This window comes from Embiotoca jacksoni, unplaced genomic scaffold (genome assembly GCF_022577435.1).
Source record: "Embiotoca jacksoni isolate LCO1_2020_lvr unplaced genomic scaffold, fEmbJac1.0.p SCAF_15, whole genome shotgun sequence".
Lineage (NCBI taxonomy): Eukaryota > Metazoa > Chordata > Actinopteri > Embiotocidae > Embiotoca > Embiotoca jacksoni.
Genome location: NW_027185285.1, coordinates 7,439,042 through 7,462,442, shown reverse-complemented (window position 1 = coordinate 7,462,442; position 23,401 = coordinate 7,439,042). Strand labels below are relative to the sequence as shown.

General features: G+C 42.2%; 2 protein-coding genes across 4 annotated transcripts; both read left to right on the top strand.

Annotated features, from left to right (window-relative positions):
- The first annotated feature begins 4,158 nt into the window (after positions 1 to 4,158).
- On the top strand, positions 4,159 to 16,696 carry atad5a (ATPase family AAA domain containing 5a). Its single transcript, XM_069149250.1, has 21 exons — positions 4,159 to 4,510; positions 5,293 to 5,356; positions 5,956 to 7,667; positions 7,768 to 7,846; positions 7,960 to 8,097; positions 9,259 to 9,640; positions 9,773 to 9,921; positions 10,170 to 10,320; positions 10,641 to 10,976; positions 11,610 to 11,706; positions 12,011 to 12,093; positions 12,178 to 12,311; positions 12,395 to 12,572; positions 12,704 to 12,871; positions 12,999 to 13,226; positions 13,320 to 13,384; positions 13,541 to 13,730; positions 13,879 to 14,024; positions 14,769 to 15,634; positions 15,751 to 15,909; positions 16,124 to 16,696. The coding sequence occupies exons 2-21, from the start codon at positions 5,306 to 5,308 to the stop codon at positions 16,200 to 16,202; spliced, it is 5,391 nt and encodes a 1,796-aa protein (XP_069005351.1). The 5' UTR covers positions 4,159 to 4,510; positions 5,293 to 5,305; the 3' UTR covers positions 16,203 to 16,696.
- Positions 16,697 to 17,453: 757 nt separating this feature from the next.
- On the top strand, positions 17,454 to 23,293 carry adap2 (ArfGAP with dual PH domains 2). Of its 3 annotated transcripts, none has more exons than XM_069149248.1 (11): positions 17,454 to 17,736; positions 18,644 to 18,768; positions 18,888 to 18,979; positions 19,232 to 19,320; positions 19,604 to 19,704; positions 20,256 to 20,405; positions 20,506 to 20,589; positions 20,812 to 20,874; positions 21,261 to 21,338; positions 21,439 to 21,667; positions 22,248 to 23,293. In XM_069149248.1, exons 1-11 carry the CDS (start codon positions 17,649 to 17,651, stop codon positions 22,274 to 22,276), a joined length of 1,128 nt encoding a protein of 375 aa, XP_069005349.1. In that variant the 5' UTR covers positions 17,454 to 17,648; the 3' UTR covers positions 22,277 to 23,293. The 3 variants fall into 3 exon arrangements, with proteins under 3 accessions (XP_069005349.1, XP_069005348.1, XP_069005350.1); XM_069149247.1 differs by having other exon boundaries at positions 19,592 to 19,704; XM_069149249.1 differs by lacking the exon at positions 20,506 to 20,589 and having other exon boundaries at positions 19,592 to 19,704.
- The last annotated feature ends 108 nt before the right edge of the window (positions 23,294 to 23,401 follow it).

Below are 23,401 nucleotides of genomic sequence, written 5' to 3'. Positions count from 1 at the left end.
GGGTCACACGCATAGCTCTTCATACGCTTATTGAGAAGAGCGAAACTGACTAAATAAAAAAAAAATAATGAATAAAATGTGATATATTTGAACATTTCTGTATTAATTTGCCTCTGTATTTCCCCTATTTATTTATTTATTTATTTTGTATTCATTTAATCGTTTATTTATTGATGTTTTATTTTCCCTTTGCCCTATTCTTACTCAAACGATTATTATGATTCTCCGTAAACAACTACATTTTTGGCGGCTTTATCATATTCAAAAACTCCTGAAAGTTGGTACACGTGTCTCTCCCGGCGAAAAATGTCATATTTTAGTGGAGTCGCGAGTTCTTTGTGACAAATCTTTGGCTCACTGCAACCTATAACTCCACCGTCCACAAATATTCATTCAAACGCGACCAACATTGCCGCAGACAGTCTTTGGATAGTAGATATAGGTGTTTTCAAAGGGGGTCTGCAGTGATATTAAATATCTCCCTGTAATGTGTAGTGCATGCAAAACTTTTTCAATTTCTCCAAACGTTTCCACTTCATTAAAAGTTGAATCACCATCAACAGGCCAAGGTGGAACTTGACCCATTAACAGCAATGTTAATTGCTTGGTGAAGTATAATCTTTTACCTGTTGAGTTAACCAGACTGTGGACTCCGTGATACACTTTCTCCTGCCGCGCCGAAGATAGTCCAGCGGTCTACGGAATGTGCGTGGGGTCCTGGAAGGCCCGGAGACACGCTCCTCTCTGTCTCAAGTTTGTCCGTCTCAGAGGTGTCCCTAAGAGTGTGGTTGTATAACCAACCAGGAGACTCTACCGCCGTGAGCTGCCTGTCTTGCCACCATGTCGTGGTTTATTTCACGGTACATTGTTGTTCTTCTGTGAGCAACAGCAAATGCATCTTTTCCCAGGATGGTGTTGCCTGCTGAGCTCTCGCCGGACCACTGCGCTCCGACCATCACTGGTCTTAAATGTGTCGGTGGGGTTTTGCTGCCTGTAAGAATTGAATGCAAAAATAATCAGGCATGAAGTTGAATGCATTATAAGGGCTTTTTAAGGAGGCTTGAATCAACAAGAAAGGAGGCTTCAATAAAACTAACCCCACAGTTTTTCATGGGCAAAAGAGTTCTGTAGTGAATTTGTTTTTTAATTAAAGGATTTGGTTGTTTGAGTCAATTTTTGTATTTTTTTTTTTTTTAAATTGAATATGCAGCTTTCAAAGTAAGCTGATGAATAAATGAATTCACTGAGAAGCACAAATTATTGTTATTGGTACACAGAAATGTGTGACTCACCTTCAATCAGTGCTTTGAGTTTCTGTCTTTGTGTCTGCACTTCATCAAACCTCTTTGATGCTCTTTCAGCTGTTACTGTCATTTTTTTCTTTCCCATGAACACTGTCAAGAGAATAGTAACCGCCTCCATTTGTTGCAACCGTTGCCTCTATTTTCTCGAAAAGCATGATGACTTGAGTGCTTTCCTGCCTGTCACCGATACTGAGAACATGTTTTCTGTTTCTACATTGTTCAAGAATCCACTGCAGCGCTGGCCATCTAATGATTTTGGATTCAAAACTTTGAATTGGTGCAGGCACCGTAAACAGCACAATGGTGTGATTAAACACATCTCCCTGCAAACGTTTCAGGTGCTCTTTTAGTGAGGCTGTAAAGACCTGAGGCAAATGTAAATCCACAGGAATGACTAGAAGAAAGGCGTGAGGCCAAGGTGGACACAGATGGACACTGTTCTTGATTTCCCTCTGGTCCAGCTTTGGGGTGTTTTCTCGCGGATAGTGCCACCACCAGCCTGGAGTGTCAACCACAGTGACTTGTCTGCCATGTACCTCCTGCTGCCTCACTGCCACGCTCTGGGCAGTTCTTCTGCCGGTGTCAAAAACATTTTTACCCAGTATGATGTTGCCGGTGTCACTCTTGCTGCTGGGCTCTCCGTTCAATTCTCTTCCACCTATCAACACAATCTTCAGTTCTGGACAGTGATTACTTTGTCCTGTGAGATAGATACAGTGTTGTTATGATTGTTATGCTATTCAAATTAATCAATACAAATAAAAGTCAGCAGACTAATTAGAAATATTCATAAAAGCAACGAGAGTATATGTCATCATACAAAGTGAGGCAGTAGAACATTTTATCCTGTGACTTTGATTTCAGATCAGATGAAAGGAAATGCACACTTTTATTTGTTGAGTTGCTTTACCCTTCACATCAAACGCCTAACCAGGCACAGAGGTTTGGGTGTAATTAAATCTGCTCTATGACTTCTTTATATCCAATAGTCTTATGTTTATGTATCTCTGTTCAGCTTTGTTGTTCTTGTTTAGCCTTCCTGTACATTGCTGTGTGTGTGTATACACAACGAGAGAATCTATACACGGAGTCAAATTCTTTCTATTCAAAGATATACAGTTTATTCTGTTATAACTACAGAAGATGTTACAGTACAGGCTCTACTATGTAACAGGCAGTTTTATAAACAGAAGACAACTTACCAGAGTTGGAATCAGCATGAATATTATCCATTGTTTTCACTGACTTGTCTTTTCTGCCTCTGAAATCGAAAGCTCAGTCAAAAATAAAAGCTGTATCAGAGGAACTGCAACATGAAACTTAAAAAAAACAAAAACAAAAAAAAAACAGTACCCGCACACACTGCTGAGTTTCTGTTGGTGAGAAATAAAGTGTGGTGTGTCCTTTGGACTCAAGAGTTTTGACTGTGGAATGTCGAGAAAAAATATGAGGAAAAAAAAATACAAATATGACAGTATTAGGTAAGTAACAGGAGTAAATCATTCAGAAAAAACAGACATTTCACAGCTGGATGAAAAACAATGCTTCTCAACATTGTGTGTCATAATGTGTCAGTGTGACAGCTTGGAAAAACTGTGGTCCATCACATCAGTGAAAGTCAAACATGGATACAAGTTATTTTTTTGGTTACTGATGCTGACTAATGTGTGTTGCTGATGACCATGTAGCCCCACTGTCAGTAACCTAAACCAATCTGTGTGTAGCTGAAGTTGTTAGTCACTTATTAGTTGCCCTGAATATTAATTTACCAGCTTCAACATTTACTAGCTTCAACTTTTCAATATAAGAGTAGATCTTTAGGTTTTGGACTGTTGGCCCAACAAAAGACCTTTGAAGGAATAAAATCATCTTGAGCAGTGGTGGAAGAACTATTGTATGAGTACCAATACAGAAAATTAAAAACAGTCAATTCCAAGTAAAAAACCTCTGCATGAAAAAAACCTATAATAAAAAAAGCTTTAGCAACAAATTGTAGTTTAAGTATTAAAATTAAAGTACCGCTTTGGTCCCTCGATGTATTATTGAAGATGATCGGTACATTTTTGAAACTGAAGTGTCAGTGTCATAGCAGCATGTTACTGTTGTAGCTGCTGCAGGTGGAGCCAGTTTGATTTCCAGTTTTATAACCAGGGACAGTCGATAAATGTAAGGAGTTCTCAGATAATTATTGGGAGAGGAAAGAATAAAAAAATACACACAAACTATCTGTTCATTGAATTTTGGTTAGATATGTGCTTTTTATAAGACATCAGTAGCCAAACAGGTTGGAATGCGCTGGTGTAACATTAAACAAAGTATTGTATTTTAAAAGGCCCTTATGGCCCTAAAGTTGTCAAATAAATGTAGTGCAGTACACATTACAGTAATTCCCTTTGGCAGTGGAAATATAAAGTAGCATCAAATGAAAATACTCAAGCAGAGTAAGCGCCTCTAAATTATTAAGTAGCCTACTTTTGTACTTGTTACTTTTCACCACTAATCTTGAACTGTGGGACATTTTTATTGACGTTTTTCCACTATTTTCGGACGTGTAATAGAGAATTTACAGACTACTGCAGATAGTTTTATTACTGTCACTGCAATTTACTGTTTTAATTTGACAGGTTTTTACTACTCCTGCACAGTGAATGAGTGACTTTTTCAGCCAGTAGTGGGAGCTGTAGATTTCCCCTCTCCTTGTTAAACTGCGCACCATACGCCATCTTTGTTATGGGCAAGCTACGTCATACGATGACGACCGTGTTTTGTCTCCTGTGATTGGTGGAACTGTGTCACGCCGAGGGTACGCGTACGTTTGGCGCTCTTCATTCATAAGCGGACTGGCGCGTTTTCGAAAGGGCAGTTTATGCCACAGAGATATGTATTTTGAATTCATCCTGGAAACTGCTCGGGGAAATATCCGCGTAACCTCCTGCGCTTTGCGGCCGCGCGTCCGAGTCCTGCGCGGAAAATGTTAGGAGCACTTCTGGCGGCTGCGAGGAGCGGAGCTGCTGTGAGACGAGCGCCTGGTGAAGTCTGCTAGCCTGTTGTTTCACAATAAAACTTTTCAGACGTTTTGCTGGCAACAAACAGCTGTTCTTCTTCACACCATGACTTTTACCTTCGGTGGTCAGTCGCACACACGAGGGAGGGAGTAAGAAAAAGGCGAGAAAACAGTCTCGACGTTGCAGCAAGTTCGGCTATCGGTGAGTGTTTTACTTTCCCTTTGTTGTTGTGGCTGTTCGGCTTCACAGGGAAAAGTTTCACCGTGTCGGGAACAATATCGTTTTACTCGCTACCTGTTGGCCTCGACCACGATGTGGAGGAATATTTGAACAATGAACGTTTTCGTACTGCCTTTGCTTCACTTTGTGTAGGGCCTACTGTACAGTGTTTACAGTCAGATACTGTGGCGGCTGATTTTGAGTAAATAACAAGTCATTGAATTTGTTCGTTTGAACGATTTGGAGACTTTGTTTAAAAACTGTTTAATTATTATTATTATTATTATTATTATTATTATTATTATTATTATTATTAAATGTATGGAAGTGGCAGAAAAACGTTTCTGTCCAACTATCACTGGTACCATCTCATGATCCTTATCCAGTTATTTTAATGGATCTGTTGCCTCTTTCTGGTAATAATAATAATAATAATAATAATAATAATAAAGTGGGACATGACGAATAGGACAGAAAGGTAGATAAAGCTCCTTTGCAGGAATCGATTTGTCAACCATTGAGTTTACATTGAAGGCCTCTTAGGCCACTGATCCTACAGGAAAGGCCATTAACACTGTGATTTACTGCTCTTTCAGACCTGTGCAAGAGTTTTCCTTCGTTTCTGGAGGAATTTTAAACTAATTTTATAGTAAAGCTGTAGGGATTCAGCTGCTCTGAAAAAAACACTTAGGTTCTGCAGATAAGTGTGATCATGTCAGGGGAAACCCTGCTGTGGTGCAAAACAGTGTTTTCTTCTGCTTTAGGTCTCCTCAAATAATGGCTGGTGTTGTGGCTATGGCTTCTATCATCGAGGACTTTGACACCAAGGTATTTTAATGACACTTTTGTTTGGGTTGGGTGATAAGGCCCTCAAATAATATCACAATATTTTGGGGTATTTCTGCAATAACAATATTCTTGAAAACAAGACGAAAAGCTGAAAACTATTTTATTATTAACTTCAAGACTATACCATTGCAATGAAATGAGTGTCATAGTTTTATATTTCAGCATAACGTAAAAGTTTGCCTTCAAATGTTTCGTAAAAACTAAACAAAAATGATCTCTTAGTTCTGTAGTTTGTCGACGACAACAGTAATTTAGAGTGAGATTCACATTCTGTATAAAATATAACTGCTTTCAGCATTACTTATTGCTGCTGTGCGTAAGTTAATACACTCAATGTATGTCATATTATAAAGCAGCCTAACTGTATGATGTCATTATGTCAACAAGTTGGAATATTTACATTGTCACCGTATTAATTTTTTTTAAAATTAAATTAGAAATGATACTGTGAACAAAACAATATGACTCACCCCTAACTTTGGGCTTTGTATAGTATCCACTACCTGTTTCATTGGAAATTGTGTTTCTTCCTTCTTATGTATTGTCATGTTTGATTTACTTTGTCACTTCTTTCACAGCCTTGCAAGAAATCTCACAAAGATGATGCCAGTCCTGTTGTCAAGACAATCACAAACTATTTCTCTCCCGTGGCCAAGCCTATGGAGAAACCCTTTTCTCCTCCTCGCTCCAACAACATCAGAGACTACTTTAGCCGGAAGGGTCCGTCCTGTAAAGAAAAGACCGGCTCAGCAGAACAATCTAAAGAAAACTGTCAGGGGTCTCCCTCTGCAGAAAAACTTACCAACCCAGAGGTGGGGAAGCAGCCATCACAGAAACGGAGTAGAAAGGCTAACAAAGCTGCAAGGAAACATGTGGCGGCCAAAACTGAGGATGCAAGCTGCCTGGTTGTAGAAGAACCACACGAGAGCAAAGACTCGGCAGCAAAAGCAGTCAGCGGCGTTGAGGTCCTCGGCAGCGATACGGCAGCTCTGCTGGCCCAGCTCAGTGCCGAGGCTTGTGTCACTGCAGGACTATCAGAGATGAATGCCTCTCAGACTGCCAGTGATGAAGAAGGTTCAAAATGTGGGAAACGTATCCAACTCAAACCAACACCGAACACGACTGAGTTATCTCCAGTTGACGAAGCAAAACTGGTCAGAACTGCAGCACGAGGTGCTCGGAGGAGGCAGCTACAGGAGGCAGACCACTCGGAGCCAGAGGGGAAAGAAGCAGAGAGCTCCTTGTGTGATACTAGCATGGAAGTCAATGCGGATGAGGCCTCTCAGTTAAACAATAGCACAGTCACAATATCTTTTGAAGAATTTGTGCGCAGTCAGAGTCAGGATGACATTAAAGTCATACCAGATGAAAGCAAAACCGAGGGAGTGGAAATGGACTCTGACCAGATGGACAACTTCAAAGCTGAAGGAAATGTGCGCTGTGGGGAACCATCTGTCCAGGTTTCACCCCGAACTGTCACCATTCAGGCTGAAGTGCACACAATCTCACCCAAACAAGAAGCAGCCTTGGGAAAGTTAGCTTCTATCTTCAACCGGAGAAAAAGACCGAACAGCCCCGCAGAAGTCATTTCATCACCTCGCACAGAGGGTGCGCACCAACCTCCTCCTCCTCTGACTTTCAAACGGAAGTCCAATGTCGTTCTTCAAGAGGAGGATCTAGAGCTGGCGGTGCTCGAGAGCCAATCCTCTCCAAAGTGCAGTGATGTGGAGAAGAAGCAGTTCATGTCTGCCTTCAAACAGCCGAGCCTGGACGGGTCCAAAACCAGATCTGTCAAGAGCCAAACAAAGCAGAAGCAACCTGAAGAGAAGATTTTGGATGCTGCAGACAAAGATGCCGAGGAGGACACAGTAATTCCACCTTCTGTGGAGCAAAGCCCTGCTGCCTCTCACCAAAACAAAGAAGCTAAGAAGAAACCTGCAAGAAGAAGCAGAAAAACAACTAAAGAGGAAAAGGAGGCATTGACCACCTCACCTGCTGCTGCAGTGGAAGAGACCGTGGCCACGGTTATCGATGTTGATGAGAAGCCTCCCGTCACTGCAGGAGTGAGGAGATCCAGACGAGAGGCTGCAGTTACACGAGCACCCGAAACCACCCCGACGACTCCTGTCAGGAAAACCAGGAGACAAAATGAGTCAAAGGATGCTGTCACTCCGGCTGTGTGTCTGGACAGCCCTGTGGAGATGTCCACCCCAAAGACACGCAAGTCCAAACACTGTGTCTTCGTCGTGGAGATGGTGTGCCCACCTGATGCCGAAGAAAGTCCAATCAGGTGACAAATGCGTACAGTTAATTTAATAGTTGCACATGTGGAATGACTTCAATGTGCTTGTTTTTTTTTATGTTCTAATTGTTGTCCTTTTTTCTTAAAGGATTAAATTCACTAGACTCAATAAAAATGTCTCCATGTCCGAGACCGAAGCTGGAAGTGGCATAAATGCGTCTTTGAAAGTACGTTTGTTTTGGCAAATTCTGAATGTACCGAATTGTTGTTCTGTTTTGACATGCAGCAGAGTATTTAAACATTATCAGAGTTAATGTGCTCCTCATCATGTCTTTTTCAGACTTCAAGTGAGTCTAAAAAAAGGAAACAGGCAAAGATGTTGGTGGAAAAAGCCAAAGTAAGCCAGAGAAAGAAGGGCGCGTTAAGGCGTTCATCGCGAAATGATGCCGCCATCAAGAGGAGCTACCGTGAAGATGAGGTACCGTAAACGCCCAGCAAGAAAATGCTTCTTCTTTTTTTTCTTGACAATATCATAGTGAGAGCAGGAATTTTCTGACCTGAAGGAGGTAGAGTTGAGGCCGTCAGAGAGTCCTGTAATCAGATTTATTTATTTGGCTTGTTTCTAAACATTTTTAAAGACTTAAAAACACATCAGTACACCTTGAGCTTGTTCACATTACAGTCTCAGTCTTGGTGAAGACATAGATCGAGAAAAAACATATTGTAACAATGCACAGTTCATTATCAAACAGCATCTTGTCCACTGTGTGGTTGTGAAAATAACTGGTGTGCAGCAAACAAGTGTGCTCAGTTCATCCTTAAGGGATGTGATGCCGAATACATTTCTCACTCTTATTTGTAAATGGAAGTAGAGTTTAAAAAAAAAAAATGCTTTATTGGGAACCAGTCTCAGATCAGTATTTGAGAATTTGCTGTTAAAGCCTACAAAAGTAATATACTGACCACAAAACCTGAATGTCTTTTTCTTGTTTATTTCATGCCGCTATTATGGTATAAATTTAATCATAGTGTACTGATACACATAATTATAAAGAAGATATGCCATTTATTTGGCATTTAACTTTGGATCATGCAAATAACTTTAAATTACTTTTCTGTTTTCCTTCTAGTATTTGGAAACAAAAACTGCACAGGAAAGTGTGACCTAAATAATGAAGCCTATTACTGAACTATAAAAAGGAAATACTGTCATTGATAGGTAGCAATAATCAAAATAAACAACGTACTACGGTGGCATACATTTTTCACTCATGACATTAAATCGCAGCAGAAGAAGAAGGTCGCAGCGAGATGATGTGATTTTAAAAGAGTCAAACCTCAAACGGGGCAAAACAACGTGGAAGTAGTGATTTAAATGTGACATTTCTGTTAGTCTCAACGAGCTTTTTTTTTTTTTTTTATAGAAGTCAATGGAAACGATTCTAACAATGATGCAAACTGATTACATTCAGCTCGAATAATTGCAATTAGGTGATAATCGTTACAGACCGAAACCCTAAATAATTAGTGACCTGTACAATACAACATGAAAATGAAGGCAAACACGCGTGTTGTCTATTTTCTCTTTAATTTAGCTGAGAATATTATGTGCTTTTTTTGTTGTTGTTGTTTTTTTCAGGATTCTGTCATCTGTGTGGAGGAGGACGAGACCGCCGCTCCACAGAAGGCTCCGGAGAAGAGTAAAACCCAGAAGCCTTTACGCAGTCTGAATGATGTTCTGGGCAAAGCCGCCTCATCTGGCTCCAAAGCGGCCTCGCTGGGACAAGAGAAAACTGCTCGGAAGGGGTCGGGGGTGATTTCCATCTTTGATGAGAGCAGTCGCGAAGGCTCTGACAACTCCCAGGATGACGAGCAGTTCAGGGCACGCAAGGAGTTCCTGAAGAGCGGTTTGCCCGATTCCTTTAGGAAACATATAGCCAAGACCGCTGCCACCAGGGAGGCCTACTCTCTGTCCTGTTCCTCCTTTCAGACGGTCTCGCACACAACGCAGCCACCGAACGGTAGGTTGTTCCCTCACAGACGAACACACATTTTCATCAGCATGTGACAGGGAAAGTCTTTTCTAGTTACAAAGGAAGTTTAAGTTTATATCAAGGTTTTGTTTTTTTTTTTTTTATGTTTCATTTTGACAGACTGCCCTCTTTGGAGTCTGCCGTGGCCTGAGTCTTCATCATTGTGTCATCTGAAAGAGCTTTGGAGTCGAACATTAAACCCTCTTCCACCTGTTAGTGGCTCGCTTTGTGTGAAGACAGTACCGACCCGTAGAGGCTTTTGTCAAAGGGTATGTTGGAAAGACTAATGACCTGAATGTCCCTAAATGTCCAGAGTCCGCCTGTCCTGTTAAATTTGTCTTGGTAACAGCTGCTAATAAGGCAGTGTGTACTTCAAAAGCTCATTATGGACAAGTATACATAAATACACACATTTATATTCTTTTTATCATTCATTTCCTGGGATGAGTGAACAAAGACAGACATTGTGAGAGGTCCAGTGGAGTTCAACAGCAGATGAGTATGCTTCCTTTTTCAGGGTTCGGGCTGGAGACCTGAGATCTCTGAAAGTGTTCGTCAGCGTCTGATGGAGGAGTTGAGCACCTCTAACCCTCACTTCCCAGCACAGATGTTCTTCTCTCGCTTCCTGAAGAGGCGTTCTGAACATCAGCAGCAGTTCACAGCATTGGGTCAGTGTCTCACCAGCAGCTGCTGAAGCACCGTCGATTCGTTGGATCGCAGTAGCAGAGCATTGATAAACACGATCTCCTTTGTCATTTTGATTGTATCCAATGTATGTCCTGTATTTGATTAATAGCACGTACGAAGGAAATAGTGACACAAATGCTTGTACATTTGTAAGTTACACAGACTTCTGTTCAAATTGTCGACGGTGCATACATTTTCAGCCAGTGTTTGAATCAGTTTATGTTTACTAACAGTTTAAAATGCACCAAATTAGAGCATAAAGTCAGAATTATCCTGAACAACCGCTCCGTTTACTTACTAGAAGCAGAGGCTGTAACTAAAGTCACCAGCACCACACTGCCTACTGAACCAGTTGGAGGGAAGAGGAAGAGGAGGGATGATGAAGGGGAGAATACAGCAAAGGTGGTGAAGAAGCAGCGGTCCACCCGCTCAGAAGAAAAGGTCTCCGAGCCAGAGCCAACGAAAAGGGGAGGACGTACGAGGCGAGCTCAGAGATCCAGTCCAGCGGAGGAGGATGAAGAGGAGGTGGTGAAGGAGAAAGCCAAGCCTTCGGTCAAATCTGCTCCCATCCCGTGTGAAGAGGATTCTGTGGTTATAATCGATGACTTGGTTTTAGGAGAGGACGCTGGAAAAAAAGGTGAGGTCGCAAATTGTCTGGTCTGAATCACCTTCTGCTCGTTCTTACTTTGGGACGAAGAAATTTGTAAAATCAGCCGAGCGTAAAAACAGGCATCAGCAAATAAGGAGGGACTTAAATGACATAAAGAGTGAAACTTTTGGCCCTGTCCAACTAATCATAACTGCAGTCAGTGTTTTGTAATCAGAGAGCACAAATATGTGGAACATTTTTGGGACAGAAAACCCACCTCCCAAACTGGTTCGACAACTTCCATCCAAGATCCTCAAGGATGTGATTGTAAAAGATTTGTACCATTTTAAAATATTTGCTGAATAAATTCATGCAGGTGGTGTTTCTGAACTTCACTGGCCATTATAATTTTTGTCACATAGTCAAATATTTAAAGCTGATTTAACCAGAATGAATACAATAATATATTAATGAATGACAGTGTAAAACATTTTGTGTGTCGTGATGACAGTTATCACCTGAATTGTCAGCTCCCTTCTGCTTTGCTGTGTACTGATCAAGCTTGTGTTCACAACTTGTTTTCTGCTGCCACCAAATGACTAAAAAAAAAAAGTCACTGCAAGCATAAAACCCATTTGAGCCCCCCCCCAGAAACTCAGTCTGCATTTTCTTTTCCTGTAGATGTGGTGAAGGAGGACGTTTTGTGGACAGACAAATATCAGCCCCAGCACTCCACCGAAATCATTGGCAACGCGGCCTCAGTGAGGAGGCTGCACGGGTGAGGAATTACACCTCTGGCTGGTTGTAGGGAGGCTGTGGCTCAGTCGGGAGAGTGGGTTGCACACCAATCGGAAGGTTGGTGGTTCGATCCCCAGCTCCTCCTGTCCACATGCCTAAGCGTCCTTGAGCAAGACACTGAAACCTAAATTACTCCCGATGGTGTGCCATCGGTGTGTTGCAACTCGCTTTGTATAAAAGTGTCAGCTAAACGTAATGTATAACAAAAGGCACCCTCTCAAATGTTGTGAAACTTGCACTATATAAGGTTGAATATTGACTGCATGGGTTCCTTTTGTGTCTAGTTGGCTAAAAGAGTGGAAACTCCGCGCAGACCAAGAAGAGAGAAAAAAGCAGAAAGACAAGAAACAAGAGGAAGGCGGCAACGGTGAGAGATGAGAAAAATGCTGCCCTTTTATTGATGCACGTTTGTTTTGTCTGCCCGACGTTTATTGTCTTTTTTTGTGTCTAGACTCAGACTGGGACTGCAGAGAAGACAACTCCCAGAATGGAGAGGACATGTGTAATACAATGCTTATCACGGGGCCCACTGGAGTAGGAAAGACCGCTGCAGTCTACGCTTGTGCCCAGGAGCTGGGCTTCAAGGTATAGCTGCACCACACGCACTGATAACGTGGATAAATACGTCGCCGTGTCCTCATCCTCATTTCTCGATTTCCCCATGAAAGGTTTTCGAGGTGAATGCTTCATCTCAGCGCAGTGGCCGTCTTATTCTGTCCCAGCTGAAGGAAGCCACTCAGTCGCATCAGGTGGACAGTCAGGGGGTCAGTGCCCACAAACCCACCTACTTCAACAGCTGCAGCGCGAGCAGCAGCGCCGGCTCGCTCAGGCCTGGATCTTCTCCAGGTATGCACAGCGCTCTGCACACTGATAATCGTGTTTCTGTTGTTGTTGGATTGTTTTATTCAGATAAGTGTGCGTGTGTGCAGCAAGGAACATTTCAAGATGGACTTTGGATTGTGTTCTTCATCTTTCAGGGAAGGTTAACTCCCCTCGCAAGGTGGTTTCCTCTCCCAGGAAACATCCCCAGTCACCAAGAGGTTCTAAAAGAGGAGGCATGACTCCAACCTCTTTAGCTAAGTTCTTTAAAATGGGTCAACCCGCCAACAGGGAGCCACCCAACACTACGAAAAATGAACTAACAGGTGAATATGCATTCAGTGGGTCTGTTTTTGACTTCTTTGATGATATAACCTGCATTTAAAGTTTTCAGCAGGACTTTAATAGTAAATATGTTGCTATTTTTCTCATTCTCATCATCTCTTCTTATAGCTGCTTCCAAGAAAGTCATGAAAGCAAATGAGGGCGGCAGTAAGATTAAAGACGCTGCAGCTGCGACCCCCAAAGAGAAGAGCAGCGAAGACCACAGCAAGAAGACGGCAACTTCACTTATCCTGTTTGAAGAAGTGGATGTTATTTTTGACGAGGACACAGGGTTTCTAGCTGCCGTCAAGACATTCATGACCACGACCAAGAGGCCAGTCATCCTCACTACCAGCGGTTAGTAGAAAGCAAGAAGGACATGTCTTTTGTATTGTATATTTATGCTCTGCCATGTCCTTCATTTTGAATTAAATCCTGTGTGTTTTCTAGATCCTGCTTTTAGCACCATGTTTGATGGAAGCTTTGAAGAGATCTATTTTAAAACGCCTTCAGTGGTGAGTGGAGGATTCCTGCACCTCACTCTTTCACATAATCAGTTTTTTTTTTTTTTAACGTGGCTTGACCTTGTGTTGCTTATCAAATCAGTTATCAACAGTTCATTTTGCTGAGTTGGTCATTTTGGGGATTTTCCTTCTCTCTCCCTGCTGCAGCTGGACGTGGGCAGCTACCTGCAGCTGCTGTGTCTGGCTGAGGACATGAGGACTAACCAATCGGACGTCAGCTCTCTGCTCAGCCTCAATGGCTGTGACATCAGGCAGAGCTTACTGCAGCTGCAGTTCTGGACTCGCAGCACAGGAGGCCGCCACGCGGCAAGGCCGTTGGTGCAGAGGGGCAAAAACGGTGAGGAAAAGTTAGAATAACAATGTTGTCCACACCCTGGTTTTACCTTATAAATAGCTACGACTCTACGCTGTCTTTTTCTTTCTTTGTAGATGTGAATAAGTTTGTCTAAAATAACCATTTTTCTTTTCCTCATTTGCATTAAAAGCTGAACTAAAGTCGGAGACTAAAGAGGGAGAAGACAAGTCTGTGAGCGTCCCGTCCACTCTGCCTCTCCGTGACACCGGCTGCACTCAGAGCGCTCTGGGCCTGCTGAACATCCAACCTGAGAGAGACATCTGGGAGCTGCTCAGGGTAAAATGGTTCATCCACCACGTTTATTAGAGTAGCACATAACAAGTAAGTGTAAGCGATGACTTGCTTCAAGGACCCTTACCTTAGTAAATCCTGTGTGTTTATAATTTACATGGCTGACAACCATTTTGTAGTTCACGTAAGTGGCACGGAAAGTCTTCACTGTTCACTGTTCATACCTTCTAGTGGTTCCTTGGTTTGAGTTTGACTTGAAACATAACAGATCTGATGCATTCTAATGAAACGGGTGTCTGCATTGGTCTTTGGTCCGTGTTAACCCGCACTACACATTCAGTTTGAATTTTCATCTGCATTTCTGCACAGCGGGAAATGACTTCTCTGCTCACTGCTTACTTGAATCTGCGACTTCCATGTGTGAAAAAGCAAACAACAATCCTTCCTCCCGCACATGATCATGGTCTGAGAGGAGGACTATTCAGGGTTTATGAGACACCGTTGGAGCGAGGGAGGGGCTGAGTGTTCAAGTGACATCATTTTACCAAGTTTTAATGATAAGACTTAGCAAATCCGTATGTGGCAGTCCATGTTGATATTGTGGCGGGCTGCCACGAATAAGTCAACGTGTAGGAGACACTTCAATGACGGCTGCATGTCTTGTTTGGAGAAAAAAAAAAATGGAGTTCAGGTTTGATCTGCGTGCCGGGCCGTCCCAAGTCGAGCCTGTGTTTAGGAAAAGCTGCAAGTACGAATGTTCACAGTGTAACTGGGTACGTGTTGTTTCAGCAGAGTCCGGCGGACGCCGCGGTTTCCTGGGAGCTGCTGTCAGACAGCAGGCGACGAGGAGTTGACCTACTCTACTCCAACATGGAGACCCTCTTACCTCTACCCCTCACGCAGCTGACTACCTCCACCCGTACACCGGAGCAGTTTGTTTCCGCCTCGCAAGACCATCATACTGTCGACCCAAAAGAGCAGCCGTCGGACACGATGCCGTCACGTGCCACGTTGCTGCACACGACAGAGTCGGCTGGCGGCTCAGAAATTGACAGTCCAGTCAAAGTGTCCAACAGAATGAGGAAGAACAAGAAGCGACACTGTATACCAGACCAGGATGGACTGCACTCGGACTCGGACTCGGAGGACGGATTTCTATCTCTCTGCGAGCAGCAGGCCGCTACTCCAGCCAAAAAGAAAGTCGAAGAGAGTTTAGTTTCAGAAAGGGTGAAAAGGAAGCCACTGACTCCTGAAGAGCGAATAAAAAGTGTCCCAGTCTCACAGTGTCTAGGATCAATAGCTGACTTCTTGGACAACATGTCCTACATGGATTCGTCCTTGCTTTTTCCCCCAGAAGGGGGAGACATCCACAGAAGAACATCTCCTGTCAGTGCAGTCATTAAAGATGGGATGACAGATGAGTCGAGGCTCGAGACTGACAGGTGGAGCCGGGCGACAGAACGGGTCTTGGAGATCCAGGCGGCTGTGGAGGCTCTGAGCTTCCACAGGTGCCGGGCTTCGGTAGCGGAGGCCTGGGACAAAGCCCAACAACTAGAAGGGGAGCTGGGAAAAGAAGCTGCAGCAGAACTCACCCTGCCTGTGGCCGCTCATCGGGAAGGTTACAGCTTCACTCAGGACGGCCCCTGTCAACCACAGTGAGTCCTCACAAAATGGCATCCATTTGTACGATGTCAACTTGCTTCACCGTGACCCAGAAAGCATTGCACAGGTCACAGTGTAGATGGAGTTAATGTGTATTGTTATGTTCCAGGCTGGTCCAGCGGAGAGGAGACGTGATGGAGAGTCTGATGTCGAGAGGAGTGTTTGGTACACTTGGCAGCAGACCAGCAGCCGCTCTGGACTATTTACCGATCGTTCGCAGCATCTGCAGATCAGAGCAACTTAAAGAACAAGGCAAAGTAAAGCGAAGGTGAGCGGGCAGAATTCAGAGGTGTTTTTTTCAGCTGGTCAGCAGCAGCAGGTTTGGGTTTCTGCTGCGGGCAGAATGTGGTGAAGATGATTCATGGGTTTTGTTTTAATGTGTTAATGCGTAACAAGATGCAAGACAGTGCATGCATACAAATGCAGTCTATTGAAATGGGTTTATAGAGACTAACTGAGCTGCCCCCCCCCTCATCCTCCAGGTTCCTGCACTACCTTGATGCTATCCACTTGGGTCTTGAAAAGAGCACTCTGCAGTTCCTGGCTGAAGACTTCCCCTAATGCACAAAGATGACCAGACGTGTCCTAATGAACACACACGCCGGCCTTAAATATACACTTTGTATGTTGTATGTATATATATATTCTCATCTTAAGTGTACACAACTGAACAATCTCTTGTTCTTTTGACATCCTTTGGTGCTTGGAAAGAATGAGAATTTTGTTTTAATACTAAGCAGGCTGGACTGTGTTTCTTGTACAGCAGGTTTTGGTAGTTTTTTTTAAATAGCTTTTCAGGACAAAGTGTGAATCATGACTAATTTGTAAGAGTTAACATGTAAAATAGAATTTGCATCTATTTGTAAAGGCTGTGTAAATTATCACCACTCAGGATCTTGGTTCAAACAATTCATAAACAACCTGGCAGCTTCTGACAGAAAGCTCTGCTAAATGTCACATTCACCACCATTACAAGTGATTTCTTTTTAAATATTTTTTCCAGCTCTAAATATGTACACTTTGTTCACAGTGGGCTTTTGTTGTGACCAAATAAAAGTTAATCACAACTAAATAATTAAGCGCATATGTTGACATGACTTATCATATACCTAGTATGTACACGCTCATCCTGTGCCGAGACGCCCAGCTCAATTCAGCTGAGTGGTTTGGATCCTGTAATTTCTCATTGTCCGTGACTCTGTTTTGTGATTTAAAATATCCTGGAAAGCTGATCTTAACTATTACACACGTGGCCTCTTTCCCTGTCGTTATCGTTGTCACGGGTGAAACGCCCGACGCAATTAAAGTAAGGCCTTAATAGATAATGTTGGACATTAACGACAAAAAGGAAAACTAACCCAAAACAGAAGAAAAGTCGATGTGTGATGTAAAGTTTGATTTTGGATTTCTTTCTGCTTGTCCGATTTATCCTTAATAGATCATGTTGGACAACTTTACAATGTTTTACAAAACAGTGAAATACCACGTGGTTGAATTATTGTGGAAATTGAATAAGCTTCCTGGAGCATCCTGTCAATTACAAGTTAGGCGCGTAGGCGTGTGCAAGTGCCACATAATTAAGACTTCCACTCACAACCACGCTCCTTTTACGCACGCATAAATGAACTGTCAAATTACGGTGGAAGTGGGGCGTTTGCCACAGTTAGGAGAATTGCGACACTTTGGGCTTTCCACAATGTACAAAGACGTATAGACGCACTTTAGGCGGAACAGCGGCTGTGTGTTCGTTGGCTGAATAGTTTGACACCTCACGCTCATACCCCTGGGACAAACAACGCCACTCATTGTTTCCGTCAGTCTGGCTGGAGGCGCTCCAGAGGAGGAAGGTCCGCGTCCGCTTCGTGTAGAAACATCCAAAACTCATGTGTCGCGAGTTTTAGTTTTCACATGGACATTTTGCCACGCGTCAAACTATGTGACCAACATGTTTAATTTCCACCGCGGGATTCAGCATCGTGTGAGAAGAGACCCTGACTTTGTGCCGAAATGGCAAACCGTGAGCGAAACAAAAAGATGTTACTGGAACTGGTGAAACAGCCGGACAACAGTCGGTGCGCTGACTGCGGCGCGCCTGGTAAGCAGGATGTCTCTTACCAAATTCGCATTGCAGCTAAACCAGTTGGTATTATAAATAAATAGATAATTGTTTCTCCTATTTCTATATTTAAATGGCCAAAGGCCAAAAACCTAACGATATTCAGATTTACTTCCGCTTAATTTATTAGCTTTTTTTTTTTTTTTTTACAAAGTTTAAACATTTTGTTAATGTCACTTATAAAGCTTATCAGACTCAGATGGAGATACTAAAATCATGTCTGGAAATATGTTCTCTGCAACATAACGGTGAGTTTTACTTATCCTGAGGTGTTGAAGATGTTTCAAGTATCAAAATGTAGTTTTAAGGAGATACTGTAAATGGAAGGACCACTAAACAGGCTGAAAGGGCACAGGCCATGGAGAGGTCCAAGGAGTCAGGGGCAACCTGGTTCAAAGCCCCTTGTCTGAAGTGACTGGTAACATGTCTCGTCAGTCAATCAAATCACCACAACCAAATGCAATACAATGATAATGACAATGACAACACTCAGAATGAGGCCAAACATGTTACAAAGAGACTTAAAATGACCCAATCACTCAAAACAACTACAAAGCAGCAAAAAAAGAGGTGCGGAATGACTATAAAGAGAGACAAAATATTATCGCAAATAGACACAAAATGACTGTAAAGAGATAAAAAAAAAAAAAAAATCAACACAGATATATACATAGTGAAGAGAGTCAAAATAACCACAGAGTCTGTACCCAGGGTCCTGTTGGCTCAGGGATACTGTACACTCACGGTGCATATTCATAAATTAAATTTAGGATCACAAAACCTGGCAAAAGCACAAAGACGGAGAGGAACAGGATTTAACTGGGGCCTCCTAACCGGTGACACCAGCCCTGATCCCACAGTGTCCCTTCTCTTGTGCACACCTCAGATCCAGACTGGGCGTGCTGCAAGCTGGGGGTGTTTGTGTGTCTGAACTGCTCGGGGATCCACCGCAGCCTCTCTAACCGGATCAAATCCATAAGGCTAGACTTTTGGGAGGATAAACTAGTAGAGGTATGTGCTGCCGCCTCTGTTATCTTTGCCTTGATGACACATTAGGTACTGAGCTGGACAGACAAAGTGGTCGTGTCCATGTGTAATCTTAACATGTGTCTTTTTTGGGTCCTGTGAAGTTCATGAAATCCAATGGCAATGCCAGTGCCCAAGCTCTTTATGAGAAAGCTGTTCCGCCGTACTACTATCAACCCCAGCAAAATGACTGCAAGTAAGTTTGTTTTCCAATACTTTTTTGCGACTGATTTGTGATCTCCATGATGAGATATTCGGTTATGCATGCGAACAGACTGCCACACACAAAAAAAAAAGAAGTGCAACTACTGACTGGAAGTGAAATTTGAAATAATTTCTGCTGTTTGATCAAACTGAAATTAATCATATTCTTTTATGCTGTTTAGTTGCTGTTGAGTTGTGTTTTTGCCTGTGCAAGAATATTTTCATGTTTGCCTTTGAACTGCAGAGTCCTGAGAGAGCAGTGGATTTGTGCCAAGTACGAGAGGATGGAATTCACAGGAGAAACCAAGTATCCTCCTCTTTCATACACCACAGGTGATAGTTTCACAGCTTTATAACATACAGCAGCTCATAAATCTTTGTCACTGTGCTGATTAAAAAAAAGTAATTTTAACAGTGGTTCCTCATACGCATGCAGAACTGGTCAAGAAAAACCTGTTCTTTGCATCATAAAGAGACAGGAAGTGAAAACTGGCCACTCTTTGCAACTTCTTTGATAAAAAAAACCCCTACATTTTCATTGTGACTACAACCTGTTTGTATCGAAGTACCCGTGACTCGGGGTGGTTTCTTGGATTGATTCAAGGTTTCTATGAAGGGATGCTGTGGAAGAAAGGGAAAGAGAACACACAGTTTCTGAAGAGGAAGTTCGTACTGTCAGAGAGAGAATTCACCCTGACCTACTACAACAAGGAAAATGTAAGTTCCCTGCAGCTCTGACAGTTGAACTGAGCTGTAAAACATCAGTTAACAACAATGACATAAACTCCTTAATACTACGAGATGTAAAGTCAAAATAAATATTCCTCATCAAAACCAGAGGTTTGTTCTTTAAGCAAACACTAACGCCAGCATTCAAACATTCTCACAAAGGTAATGCTAGCATGTTAATGTTCAGCAGATATAATGATATTAATAATGTTTATTGTATTAACCGTCTATGTGTAGCATGTTAGTATGTTAAACAAAGCACAAAGTAGTTTTGTCGGCATTTGGACATAAAACAATAAATTAATTTGACACATTAGAATTTAGACCTGACGGTGGCGCTAGAGGAAACGTTGGAAGAAGACCGTGATTGTTTGTACCAGATTTCCCCATAATCGAACTGATGGAGGACATTTCAGTCTGGATCAATGTGATGGACCAACCAGCTGCTGGCATGGCTACAAATGAGTGTACAAACAGCGGCATCCAGTTTTACGCCTCCTACCAACTCTGAAGTGCACATCTATGTATTTGTGATCTAGGAGTCCAAGGGCCCTAAAGCTGTGATTGCCATCAAGGACCTGAATGCCACCTTTCAGCCAGAGAAGATCAATCATCCTCATGGTCTGCAGATCACCTACCAAGACGCGGATCACACCAGGAACCTCTATGTTTATCACGACAGTCCTGAGGTGGGACTACTTGATCATCCAAAGTATAAATAACTTATAATAGACACTTGACTGTCACTTGATGTTGTAGAGAAGCTCAGGCTTTCTTATTCTACTCTAGGAAATAGTCACATGGTACAACGCTATTCGTGCAACTCGCTATGCGTACCTGAAGACAGCGTACCCGACTGGGAGCGATGTAGAAGTAAGCATTGGATCTTTACACATAAATTTAAAAATTACTTTGCCAAAGTCTTCTTTCACTTTAAATGCACTATAACTACATTTTTCTTAGATACAAGTTTATTCACCGTTGATGCAGTTCAAAATAAGGAGAAGCTTTTTATAAGGGATGAAAACAAAAACGTGCATATGTTTCTTAAATGTTTTAAAGCTTAACAAGTTCACTATAATGTTTCTTTATCAGCTGATACCAAAGATAACAAGAAACTACCTCAAAGAGGGATACATGGAAAAGACAGGGCCACTGGTAAGTCATTAAAGAACAATCATATATATGACATTAAATCCAATTCTATATTTATTTATTTGTCATTTATTGTATCAGTACTTAACTGTTACTTTGACTTGCACATGTTGTATATTGAGTGCGGCACTCAAGGCGCAGTCCTCACCAGGAGAGTTATTTGTGACATTATAATGTCTGAGTTGTACATCTGAAATTTGAATGTGTGTTTCTGTTCCTCCTTCATGCGCAGACACACACACACACACACACACACACACACACACACACACACACACGAACGTATGTGTTGATTGCCATGATAGAGGAAGTTGAATAAGTGAAACTAATGGAAAATGTTTAAATTCATACTGTTTTTTTTTTTTTTTTTATCTGTGGTTTACACACAGCAAAAGGAGCCATTCAAAAAGCGGTGGTGCATTTTGGACTCTCAAAACAGGAAGCTGTTCTACTTCAAAGGCCAACTGGTGAGAATAAAGTCTATTGTGATTCGAACCCCACGCTGCACGTTGCTGTGATGTGTGCGGTCCGAATTAAGTTTGAATTTTTACCTTATTGTGGACGTAGGATGCGAAGGAGTTAGGGGCCATTTTCATCGGCACAGAGCGCAACGGTTACTCCGTAAAGGAGTGTGACCCACAGCATGCTCGGGGAAACAAGTGGAAGTATGGTGTTACAGTGGAGACGCCCGAGCGAGAGTTTGTCTTCATGTGCGAGCAGGAGCGCGAGCAGATGGAGTGGCTGGCTGCCCTCAGAAATGTCCTGTCCAGGCCCATGGCACCACAGGATTATACCAGTAAGTGAGGCCTCACAACACTAGAAAAATGTCAACCATGTAAAGAACACAGTCCTGTGTTTGTCCAGTAGAGAACGAGATGCTGTTCTCAACCCCCCCAAAAAACTTAATCTACGAAACACAGTGACAGTATTTTACAGCATCCTGGAGAGACACAAAGATTTACTTGAGACAAATAAGAGCAATTCATAATTCTATAACACTTGTATGCAATTAATTAGTAAATCAAATCTTCTTCAAGCAGAAATAAAATTGTCTCCTACAGTCCAACCTCCATTTTTTTCTTAAATATGTGACAAGTAGAAGCAATGTCCTAATTCACCTGACACCTTAGTTCTTGCTCCTCCTGTCACTGATGATGTCTGCACTTCACCTTCTGTCTGACTGGAAATAACCTGCATCCTTTGCGATCACAGTTTATATTAATGGGTCTTATTTGGCTTGTTCACAGTGACAATGCTAACAAAATGATGGTCAGCATTTTATTGACTTAAACAAACACCACAGAAAGTTGTCATGCTCTACCAGCGCATTATGCCTCTGTATGACCCCACACTAATACTGTTGTTTCTCCTTGCAGTCGAAGCCAACATCAAATATAAGAGATGAGCAGCAGAGAGTTGTGACAACAGCATGGTGATGAGAAAACGGACGCCTTTACACGAGTGGCTGCACGACAGCAGCGACCCGCCGCCGCACCATATTAGCACTGACCCTTTTGACCTATGACCCGGACTGTGCCACACTGTGGATTAAATACTTCTATACACTCATTTCAACTGACACTGGATCAGGTGCTCAGGCCCAGACTGTAGAAAGTGTGGTATTTATTGTATAAAATTCATTCCCATGACAAAATGTCAACTCCTGTCAACACTGGTAAACTGTTGGTTACAATCTCCACATATGGCAGTGAACATGTTTATTGGCACTATGCTCAGAAAAATAAATGAATGATTTTTTTTTCTAAAAAAGTGTGTCTTAATATGTAGATAACGGACTGATACGTGAAGCCCATCCCAAGTTTTTTGTCCTGTTTACAGTTGTGACAACAGTGTTATCCATCCACACTCGAATGGCATTATCTAAAAGTGATTTTTAGCATACATGACACATGGCCAGCGACCCTCCTGAATTTTGTTGCAAGTGTTACTTGATAAATCATGATTAGGTTCCCCGTATAATGACTTGTAACTTTGGTGCAGCTATGATGGATATGTGCTCCTCGTGTAACCTGAATATCTGCTCATTTCTGTAGATATTTTGACTCAACACCTCAGAGTATTGTTGTTGTTTTTTTTTTTGTCACACGTCAGATACACTCAAAAAGCACCACGTTGTGGCGGATCCATGCAGCTCACTCACAGTCAATACTGCGTCAAGTACTGCAGAGGTCTTCAACAGGGGGTCTGCGAGCCCTAGTGGGTCCACGGAGGTACCGCAAGGGGTTGTGAAATTTTTGGTTGATTAGACAATTTTTCATATTTTTTAAATATTTTTTTCCCCCCAATTTTTTTCCCATAAATTTAAATGTCTTTAAATACACATTAACATGAATATAACATATTGTAGCGCTGCAATATTATTTGAAAATAAGATACCGTTGTAAAGAAAAAACAAAAACAAAAAAAACTACGACATTTACTTGTTTAAAATAAAAACATGAATATATGAACCTGTGTATTATTTGAATAGCTTAGTATTGAATGCACAATAACAAGGTATGTTTATACA

Bases quoted from the DNA above. Each gene is read 5' to 3' on its own strand.
- adap2 (XM_069149247.1), top strand. From the start codon at position 17,649: ATGGCAAACCGTGAGCGAAACAAAAAGATGTTACTGGAACTGGTGAAA. The intron at 18,980-19,231 runs GTAAGTTTGTTT...TTTGAACTGCAG, and splicing joins CCCCAGCAAAATGACTGCAA to AGTCCTGAGAGAGCAGTGGA. The intron at 20,406-20,505 runs GTGGGACTACTT...ATTCTACTCTAG, and splicing joins TTTATCACGACAGTCCTGAG to GAAATAGTCACATGGTACAA.
- atad5a (XM_069149250.1), top strand. From the start codon at position 5,306: ATGGCTGGTGTTGTGGCTATGGCTTCTATCATCGAGGACTTTGACACC. The intron at 12,312-12,394 runs GTATAGCTGCAC...TCCCCATGAAAG, and splicing joins CCCAGGAGCTGGGCTTCAAG to GTTTTCGAGGTGAATGCTTC. The intron at 13,731-13,878 runs GTGAGGAAAAGT...TTGCATTAAAAG, and splicing joins GGTGCAGAGGGGCAAAAACG to CTGAACTAAAGTCGGAGACT.